This window comes from Stigmatopora argus, chromosome 12, assembly GCF_051989625.1.
Source record: "Stigmatopora argus isolate UIUO_Sarg chromosome 12, RoL_Sarg_1.0, whole genome shotgun sequence".
NCBI lineage: Eukaryota > Metazoa > Chordata > Actinopteri > Syngnathiformes > Syngnathidae > Stigmatopora > Stigmatopora argus.
Genome location: NC_135398.1, coordinates 4978664 through 4989896, shown reverse-complemented (window position 1 = coordinate 4989896; position 11233 = coordinate 4978664). Strand labels below are relative to the sequence as shown.

At 42.4% G+C, this 11233-nt stretch overlaps 1 protein-coding gene across 1 annotated transcript in view; it reads left to right on the top strand.

Annotated features, from left to right (window-relative positions):
- st6galnac5a (ST6 (alpha-N-acetyl-neuraminyl-2,3-beta-galactosyl-1,3)-N-acetylgalactosaminide alpha-2,6-sialyltransferase 5a) overlaps window positions 1-11233 on the top strand; it is a 28742-nt gene that overhangs the window by 1971 nt on the left and 15538 nt on the right. The window contains exon 2 of the mRNA XM_077616332.1: window positions 166-381. Coding sequence (XP_077472458.1) covers window positions 166-381 — 216 coding nt within the window. The remainder of the gene's footprint in view (window positions 1-165; window positions 382-11233) is intronic.

The following is an 11233-nucleotide window of genomic DNA, read 5'->3' as shown; positions in this document are numbered from 1 at the left end:
CTTTTAACCGCTTTAGTCTTTTCTTGTAATGTGATATATGATATATTTTTCAGTGCCGTTTGACAACTACAAATATCCAATGCATTAGAACTGCAAACTCTTCTAGTTAAGATCGACAAAATGTCTGCAAAATTTGTAAGAAACTGACAAGCTCCTCTTTTCCAGCGTCCTGGTGTGGTCATGCTTCTCCTGCTACTCCTGTGCGCTAGCCTCTTCTTGGTCTACAACGGCAGCTTCTACAGCATCGCTCGGGACGCCAACGAAACCCGAACGCGGCCCCAGGAGAAAACGATATCGCCACGTCCCGTCGCCGCCTCCTCGAGGCCGTCCGGGCCTCGGCCGCCGTCCCTCCAAGGTTACATCAGCATCGGGGAGCGCAAGGTAAATGCAAACTTTCCATCTCCAGCACCCTCTTAAGAAAGTCATTTATCACAATTCCTGCTTGCCTGTCATTACTCATTACATGGGAGGCTACAATTACATCCCGGATGCTCTAATTGAAACCCAACGCCACTCTTTGCCATCATTTTAACTCTTGCCAGGAGCAAAAAAAACAAGAAAAAGAAAATCAATGTGAGCCGTTAAATGATAGTGACACGCGATATCCAGACAAGCTGAAGGGCAATGTTTAGAACAAATGCAAAATTTGGATAAAGCAATGCGGTTGTCCAAACAGTCAATGCAATTACAATCAACAGACACAGTAGATGCTTGCTTTTCTCATTGCTTCCCATGACGCAGATGAATGTCCAGTCCATTTGAACAAGGAAGGCTAGCAGTGACTATTTAAAAAAAATCATAATTAATTTTACCGATATGTCAAATCCGTGACCGGACGTTTCGTCGAAAGACGTTTGGTCCCCGGACGTTTGGTCGAACGGACGTTCGACCGAACAGATGTTTGGTCGCCGGGTTCGCTTGTTGTCAAATTATGACAGACAGTTTACTGTTGATATTAGATATTTAGATATTAAACTCACTCGCTCTCTCATGATTATAATTTTGAGAGTTGGTTTCAACAGTAACAACCCGGCGACCAAACGTCCGCTCGACCAAACGTCCGAGAACCGTCAAATCAGTACGTGATTTAAATGAAGTGAAATACACCATATTTTCATGTTCATGTTAATATTTCATTTTTGTCTTCGGTTTAATAGTTCTGCCGCTCGAAATATATTTTTTCCGTGGGCGTTAAAAATAACAGCAACCTAAAATGACCAGTTACGTGGCACATTAATGCGACTGCGAAACAGTTCGATTATAAATTAACAATCATCAATTTTGTCTCTGTCATTCATGGACATTTCTTTTGCATTACTTATCAAGTGCAAACATTTAAATCACAAAATGGGTTTGAGGTAGAATTGATATATAAAGAAGGTCGTGGGGGTGCTGGAGCCTATCCCAGTAAATTAGAATAATATAGTAAACATAGACCTGTATTTATTAGGGAAATATAACTTAGAAAGTGCAGACTTTTGCATTTAATGGAACAAAAGTCTTCTTGTAAAAGCTTTGCAATTTCCGTTTCCATAACGACCGCTGAAATACAGCGAAATCCGGGAATCCGATTGATACTGTACTGGTAAAATGTCATGCCCTGTATTCAGTGGACTGATTTATGCGGAATCCGGCGGATTTTTGACTTCGAGGCCTCCCAGTCAAAATGAATTGGACATCTATCTCAGTCAATTGCGCCCAGTGAGTCTTGTATAATTGAAAACAGGAAAGACACTGAGTTATATTTTGTGCATCTAATTAGTTCTTCAGGGAAAAAAAAACTTGCAAATGAGTTGGTAAGATGGTAAATGGAAAATCACTCCACGTTTTTTTCTTAATTTGTCAACGGATGGCGCCAAAATAGCACATCGTCAGTTTACTCCCCCCCCAAATAGGTTGTTTTATTCATGAGGGTAACAAAACAGCCTCAACATATTTTCCATATATATTGTATTTGTGCATCTCTGGTAAATTATCATTCTTCACAAGCAGTTTTTTTATTTATTTTAATGCAACAAATGTGATTGAGGTCAGAAGGAGGGATCATTTATTCCACGCCGGCTTTTTCGCAGCACTCGGCTGCGATAAGGAAATTAAAGTTTGGGATGAGAATGAAAAATAGGCAAATAGCTTGGTAAAGACAGACAGGGAGGCGGTACAAGTGGCTCGTTCAAAAGTTTCCGCCTCAATGGGAAAAGTCAGTTATTCTGAAGATAGATAGTGCTAAATCTCACAGGAAGTACTTTCCTTCTTGTCTGACGTGAGAATCTGCCAGACTGATATTTGGCAACCGGGCAGAGGCAAGAGCACCAGGGGATTGGAGGGGGCGAGACGGGGGTGCAAACGGCTTGAAGGGTCTTATCGGACATAATTGGCAACGTGTTGAGATGCTGGGGGGAATGAAACAACTTTGAAAAAGGGCACAAACGCTTTGGATGGCTTTAGTTGAAAATTCAAATTCCAGATGTTAGGGAAATCCAACAATTTGAATGGTCTCCATGGGGATGTCCCAATCACATTTTTGCATGTGACTCTGAGTCGCTTGATTTGGAGAATCTGACATCTTATACCGATGAAATGTATTAAGTTGGCAGAAAAAGTACAATATCTAATTGTCTTTTGTCGAGCCAAGTTAAATTGAGCTATCGTGACATTAAAATTTTATACCGTATTTTCACGACTATATGGCGCATCGTATTTTAAGCCGCAGTATCAGTAACGAGTGCTATTTCTGTATTTGACACACACAAAGGACGCACTGTTTTTAAGGACGCAGCCAGGCATGGCAAAACATACACCAACTTAAACATACGGACACACGCTAAAAACACGTTTTTAAAAAGGCAACGGAAGTAAAACTGAGTTCGGTTGTACTTTATTTAGCCATTTTACAATGTACTCGCGTCATCATCACCTACAAATCCATCAAAGTCCAGCAAACATTCTTAATGCACAATGTTTGCTATTCATCTTGTTGGCTTCTCACCTCTTTCCTCTACTCAATGTAAAAAGAAAACCAGATAAACTACATACTTCTATGTACCAGTACTATAAAGTACAAAAAAAATAAAGTTTAAGAATGTAAAACAGCTAAATAATTCAATACACAAAAAAAACACACACACTTCGGTATGTAACACACCCGACCGACTACTTAACAATTCAAAAGACATTGAAATACTTGCACACGCAAAAGAAAAACATGCACACCTTTGTATGTACAAGACTCGACTGACTACTTAACATTTCAATTTAAAGTCCCACGATCACTTCAGGGCGGACTTTACTGAATTCACTAGATTAAAGTTCACTGAGCAGCAATCCACAGTATTTTTCTTTGTAAAATACTTTTTTTTTTAAAGTGCAGATCACAGTTTGAACCCCATTTTGCTGTTAGCCGGGAAGCCAAAGTCACTTAGCAGAAATGATGTAAGCATGGCAGGGACCCTCATCCATTTTAGTGATTTTCTTCCAAAAATATTCAATTGTTGTATCCAGAAAATGGCTTACGCGTGTTGTGTAATTTGTGTTCTCCGATTCGTCACACGATAAAAACAACGAGTCTCGGCTAAACCACCTGATGTTGTAGTGGTATACTCACCCTCGTAGATCATTTTATGGTGTACAGCATAGCGACTGAGTGATTTTGTTTATTGCTAGTGAAGTAATTATCACCTGTTGCTAATGAGGTAACAATATTGCTTGGAAAAACGTATGACTGCAGTTGACATTTCGAGACAGTTTACAGGCTGTTTTCTACACTGTGGCTTGATGATAAGAGCGTATCGGTCTATTCCGCTAAACCCGACGATGCATAGCGTTAGCAGCTGCACGAGATGTTTAATATTTCACTACACCATTCTTCTCCCGTCTTTTCGGAGATGCTGGCCCACCATCAGCCAGCTAGACAGCGAGTAGGGGGTCTCCCAATGACGTACGCACGGCCGTCCGGCTGGCGTTTAGAAAACTCAAAGCGACGGATCGTCTTTAGCACGGAGAACTCATTAAAGGGGTGAAAGTGTTTCGCTCGGAGCTGGATCTTGAAGGCGCCGCGTCCCCGCGGCGTCAGGGCCTGTGGGAAGCAATTACGAAAGAAGGTGGCAGGGGCATCTCGATAAGCGCTCCCATGGCGGCAGTAATCTCACACCGCGCGGTTAAGGAATCACGAGTGAGATCATAGATTTTTGCCATAACACCAGGGAGTGAGCGGAATGGTAATTTCTCACTTCTCGATTGTTCACCTCGAGAAGCCGAGCTCGAAAGGAGACGGAAAGTCTGTCATTTTCATTTGAAGTAGCCATTTTGGAACCAGACATACAACTAGACGAGATACGCAGCTTGAAAGTACTTAGGTTAGATTGCAAGAGTAGGGCAGCAAATTTTGATGAGCATCCTTCACTACAGCATACGAATTTGAGTGAACTTCATGGAAAGTATTAATTTGTCTACTAACATGAAAGTTAAGAGAAGCCTCGATAATAAGGTCTGAAAAAGACATTAGTGTAAAATTCTAGTCTAAAGTGGTCATTTAGCCATTTGCATGGGTCTCTCAAAGATCTATTTTTCCGATAAAAAATGAAAAAAATAAACATCTCATAGTTGTTAACACAGCAGTGAAATTTTTAATGACTCGCTCTCAAACACTAACATCTGTTTGACTCTGAAGCAAGTTTCACCAAGTAGCATAATTTAAGAGCAATATTGATCAAAAGTTGACGAAGAAATCTCAAGAAAAGAACATCTACAACTTTAGATAGGTGAGGGTATTCGGTTCATTTTGGCTACCTTGAGTCAATCTTCTTCAGACCTTGAGTAAACCTTCTACGGACACAAAACTGATGATTAAATTCCACAAAGTCCGAGACTGAGCAACTGTATTGCGTACAATGAAGGACAGCTGTTCCCCACAATTCATTTTCTCAGACATTTTAGACAAGATTGCATTTCTTCTACCGCTGTGCTTTTGGTGCAGCCCCAACTCAAAAATATTTTGAGCGAACATTCCGTTCTGGAAAGGAAAACTTGAGTACATGGTCATTTCCATAGGCACACTGAGAACCCACTTTCCATCGACTCTCATTGATTTTCAAACATGGACCTTCAAAAAAAACATCTTCAACTGTGGGCCCACAGAAAAATATGTATTGGCCATCATTACTTCTGACCAAAAACTTCATACATTCAACACGAAAAGGTATCTGAACATGAAAGGTAGCAGAAGACAGCAAAGTAAGGTCCTGTCATCAAAGACCACCCCCCAATCCCCCTGAGCTGTCTTTGTCCTACTTTTTGCTTCTTCTCTGACACACACGCCTTTTTCTTCCTCAAGAATGGACCAGAAAAAAAAACCTTGCTTCTCATTTTTCTTCATCCCCTATTTTTTGAATTTGATTTTGTCGCCCGACTCAGTCAGTCTGTCCGCCATCCTCGCCGTTCTCCGTCTGTTCCCCTCGGCAACAAACACCCCCACCCCAAAAAATAGGCAATCCGAAAAAGCTCTTTTGACCCCCACCGTCTTTTGTATTCCGACAACTTGCACCACGTTCGCTGTGTGTGCGGTAGAGGCGGTCTCGTTTCCCGTCTGCATGGCGGTTCCACTGTGCGACGAGGGCCGACGGCCTGAAAGGGAGCCAATTATAGCGAGGCTGGGGGGAGAAATGAAAAAAAAACAGCGTGTTGCAATGTGCTGCAACTCCATTGTCTGCCAATCTCTCCGTGCCAGAACCCAAACACAGGACACTAATTGAAACTCACGGGCCAGGGGAGGGGGGTTTGGGGATTTCGGCTTGGCTTCGAGACAAGGAGGAACTTTTTATAGTTTGACAGCGCACTGTCCCGCCTTGTGGGGAAAGCTTGGGTGCCCGTCAGGTGCTGGGTGAGGACACGGCAGCATTTTTGGAGAAGGGAAGTGTAGGGCTAGAAAGCTTCTGCTGTTGGATTACCGGCAGGAACATGGTGAAAAGCTACCGTATTTTCACGACTATAAGGCGCACCACATTATAAGGCGCACCGCATTATAAGGCGCGGTACACGGTCGATTGGTCGCCGGTCTTTTGGTCGCCCGGAAGGTTATTGATAATTACCATTTAAATCGTTGCTCAAATTCCCTAAATACAAACTGTGAATTACTATTGAGTTATACTTAATGCCCTAGTAATTATTAAGCTAAAGAAAATCTCCAAATTTCCCGGACTTTTATTGTTTTTTGTTGGAGAACTTGTTAAGACCCTGACTGACGTCGCTTCTTAAAGGGACAACGCATGTACATACAAACTCTCATGTCGGCTCAGTGAAACTGCTCATGGCCATTATTGGCTTTTATTGATGCGTAGACCGTGTTGTTTTACCTTGTTTTGTCGCCGGTCTTTTGGTCGTCGGTCTTTTGGTCGCCGGTCTTTTGGTCGCCGGTCCTTTGGTTGCCGGTCTTTTGGTCGCCTGTTGTCGCGGTCGGGGCGACCAAAAGACGGGCGACCAAAAGACGGGCGACCAAAAGACGGGCGACCAAAAGACGGGCGACCAAAAGACGGGCGACCAAAAGACCGGTGACCAATCCATATATAGAGCACACTGGATTATAAGGCGCCCTGTCTATTTTGGAGAAAATTTAAGACTTTTAAGTGCGCCTTACGGTACTTACTGCGTGACGTGCTATTGCATTACATGTGATAGCAATGTGATGAGAAGAACTCAAGACTATTTTTTATACTTATTACGTCGATGGCTAAGATGCTATTGGTAGATTGCCTGAGAGTAAGGTTTGATCCTTTGAGGCCTGAATAATGTTTAATTTCTTCGAAATGTGCCCGCCGCAATACTCGTGCTTTTTTTGAATGTCCGACTCATTTAACAATCGTTAGGCTCTGAAGCGTGTTGCCGGCAGCCTCGGCTAACGTAAACGACGGGTCACAGCAGCTTGTTAAGTCGTTCCTTTAAAGTCGAACAGATAAAAAGACTTGCCGCATCCGTGTTTCGTCTCGGCGCCCTTTGTTACGGTAACGAGACGCGTCTCGGCTGCCCCGCCTTCGAACTCGGTGACGAGTGATCGATTGTACATTGTACTGTAGAAATGCAACGTTACCACATTCAAAAGAAAACTAAATTATGGGAACAGAATTAAAGTATGGATTTTTCTGTCAGCCTTTTTAACGACTCGTTCGGTCTTCCACTTTTTCAGAGGTGCTTTTCCTTGGGCGTCTTTCTGTTGTTCCATCAACAGTTGTTATTCCCTGACGGCGTCACATTTTATTTTGCTTTGAAAACAGCGCCACGCATAAAGAGGCGAATTAAATCTCTCTTTTGATATCTGTTGATGGCAGACAAAGAGGCCTCATGTCTCGATAAGGAGTTCATCTCAGAACTCCGATCTTCAAACGTGACCAAGCGTCTTCAGAACTAGACGGTCGGCCCCGCAGCGCAAGCAATGCGTGTTTGATGCTGGTCTTGCGAGGCTGACGTTTGAATGTGCCGCGATTGCTGTTGCCGCGGCATTTCCTCTCCTCTGCTGCTTTGTAGCTTGTGAGGTGTTTCGGTGTCCTTTCAAAGTTAGTCTCGAGAATGGTAACAACGGAACGTGTAGTTCGGAAGCACTGCAGTGGGCGGCGATGGTTTGTGCTGTAATTTTGTACCCTTGATAAATAGCGAGTTATTTTGGTAATCTGCTTCACTTTTGGGAACATAAAAGGAAGAAAAATGCAGTTCACTTTTGACTACTACTGACAGCGATAGACGCCAAATCTATTTGAAATAGGATGGCTGGCAATGAATGACTACTCATTTCTCTTTATTTTATTATATCATTTAGTTACTTTAGTTACATTAAGTTAAACATTCTTAGCAGAACGTACGACGGTATTTGACAGTCTGCCACTATTTCAGTTCGATTCAAAGATCTTCAATCAATATAATGTAATAATTTACGTTAATGCATTAAAAAAGAAATGTGGACAATTTTTTCGTAAAAATTTCATTCATTCATTTTCCGTACCGCTTATCCTCACAAGGGTTGCGGGGGTGCTGGAGCCAAATTTCATTCATTCATTTTCCGGGGTGCTGGAGCCTATCTCGGTCATCTATGGCCACCAAGCGGCGGACACCCTGAATCGGTGGTCAGCCAATCGCAGGACGCAAGGAGACAAACGACCAATCATTGGTAGCTAGGGGGCAATTTAGAGTGTTGAATCAGGCTATCCTGCATGTTTTGAGGATGTGGGAGGAAACCGGAGTACCCGGAGAAAACCCACGCCAGCTTGGAGAGAACATGAAAATTCCAAAAATGAAGCTCTGGACCTGGGATCGAACCCTCGATCTCAGAAGTGTGAGAGCGACGGGCTAACCAACACCGCTGAAACATTTCAATTTGTGGATGATAACATGAAACATTGGAAGATGGCAATGTTAATCGATGTTTCAATGGCGTCCAATGGATTCACCGTTGAAGGTATCGATTTGGAGCTGAAAAGGAGAAGAATCAACTTTTGGATTCCCATCAAAAGTTGCGAGGATTTCCATGGCTTTTTCTTGTACACCTTGGCTTTGCAGCACAGAAAAATCATAAAAGGCGCTGATTTTAAGCACCAGACGACATCCCACGGCGCAACATGATTGCCATCCTTCACCACGGAGCAATTGTTCACCACCCGGCGTGCTCGCCAGCTGGCCTTCGCTCTCCCCCACATCCCCTGACCGCCGCCGCCGCCGCCGCCCCTCCAATCTTCCTCCCCGTGGTCCCGGCAAATAATCAATAACAACAGCGGAATGCTATTTCTCTGCGCCGAGGGGGCGAGGCATCCATCAGGCGTAATGGCCCGCTCGCGGTCCTCCAGGGACGATCCGCTCGTCGGGAAAGGAGCAATTATCGGCCGTGTTCCGCGTGAACGGCCACTGCCCCGCCAGCGCTAGCGCCAGGCCAATTGCAAAACAACCTGCCGATCGTGTCTGCCAATATCCGGGCCTTTTTCTCCTTCTCGCTTGTTTAATTACACACCCGATATTATTGTATCCATTTCTCCTGAGATCCAATTTTTGAAGACGCTCTAATGCAAGGGTGTCAGACTCGGGTTGGTTCACGGGCCGGACCATTTTAGATATAATATTTAGATTTTTTTTAAATAAATGGATTAAACGAACTAGATTAAAAGCCCTAAATATTCCATTTTTTATAGATCTAAAACAATGTTTTTTTAAGCCTTTTTTAATATATTTTTAGATTTTACAATGATTTTTGAACTAAAAACAGAAAAATGGATTAAAAAATTACAATTATTGATTTAAAAGGGGGAAAATATGCATTAACGTCAACTCAATTTCATGTGGGTCGGACCATTTTAGATATAATATTTAGATTTTTTATTTATAAATGGATTAAAAGAACTAGATTAAAAGCCCTAAATATTCAATTTTTTTATAGATCTAAAACAATGTTTATTTTAGCCTTTTTAAATATATTTTTAGATTTTACAAAATGATATTTGATTTAAAAACACAGAAAAATGGATTAAAAAATGACAATTATTGATTTAAAAGGGGAAAAATCAGGAAATTTAATATACATCTATACTCTTCATTTTAATTTGATCCTAAAACAGAAAGTCAGCACTCATGATTTACTTTCCCGGGCCACACAAAATGATGCGGCGGGCCAGATTTGGCCCATAGGCCACCACTTTGACACATGTGCTCTAATGTGATTAAAAATTGGTAAAAAGTCAACATGGCGGACTACGATAACTGAATGGATTTGAATTATTTCACAAGAAAATTCTCAACGGCAGACGGAACATGACGTGACGTCTTCCAACGTGGAAATCCCGGATTTTATTTCAGGCAAATCATCGAATTGATGCCGAGCAAATGATTCCCACCGTCTGATAATTCTGTAGCGGTTCATATTGTTCACGTCTTCAGCTGACATGAATCATTGATGCGCTTGAAATTGCTCGTTTTGTACTTTCCCAGCGCTGCGGGCGCAACAACATTCACTGTCTCGTTGATTAGGCAGACGTGTTTGGGATTGCCGTCGGCCTATTCTGTCTCATTGCCAAAAAATATAACAAGAGAAGCATGAAAAAAAAATGCTTAGCGAATGGGTGCAAAAATAGGGATTTTATTACTTTTCAATAACAGAGGGGCTGCCTGGGACGAAATATGGATTCATTTCTTAATATGGATTATTAGGTGTTAAATTTCATGCTGTTTCACAGAGTAAATTGGATTAAACTGGTGACACACAACATTTTTTTTCGTACTAATCTAAGGAAGGAGGTGATGTATTTGCTTCTGTATGTGAATTGGACTGTAAATTTGTGTCGGCAACGCTCGTAACATAACAAACAAATTTAAATGAACTTGGATTACGATGCAGACACACTAAAAAATAAGTTTCATCTAACCTTACACTAAACTTAATTCTAATTTTGTTTTACATTTGTATACCTTTCTTCTCCCGGCTGGGTTGACTCTGTTTGCCCCGCCTCCACCCTGAGTTTCAGATGCAACCTATCAAGGGTTGTTTGCTTTTGTCTTCCCTTCAAAATATTCCGAAAATTATACACACGTCTTCACAATAGGATAATGCACGACCACTTGCCAACGAGTAGTACGTATATATAACTCTCGTATTAGCGATCGCCTTGCTATTCACACTGACTAACAGGAAAAAAAACACACAAAAAATGCAACGCTCCGCCCAGTGCTCGCAGAGACATTACAAAGAGGGAGTTGCGACCAGAGACATTACACGAGGGAGTTGCGGGTTTTGCCAACCGAAAGTGTCCTAAAGTCCTGATATCCTGGTCTAAAACATGACATTCACTCCTAGTTCAACTAGATTAGTAACAATAAATAAACAGGGACGTGCCAATTTTCCAATTAAATTCAGAAGAAAAGATGAAATTCTCCTGCTGGCGATAAATCCGTTGAAGAGTTTTAAGAGTGCCCCACCTCCCTTGGAAAGAGTCCAATAAATCCAGTGGACATGACGCTCCGCCTGGAAAAAATCAAATGACTCCTGGTGGATTGAAGAGCCTTGTTTCTCAGTAATAACCTCCCCGAAGAGAGTGATTTGGAGCCAGCCAAGCGACGCTTCTGGAGACAGAGGTGGTCTAGCCGGTCTTTCAGGGGCCCCCGAGCACAAATAGAACTGCACTGCAGCCAAGATGGACTGTCAAGGTGCTGCCAGGTGGAAGGGGGCTGCCTTTAGGCGGCCAAGACCGCCAGGACCTCATTAGCGTCTGGT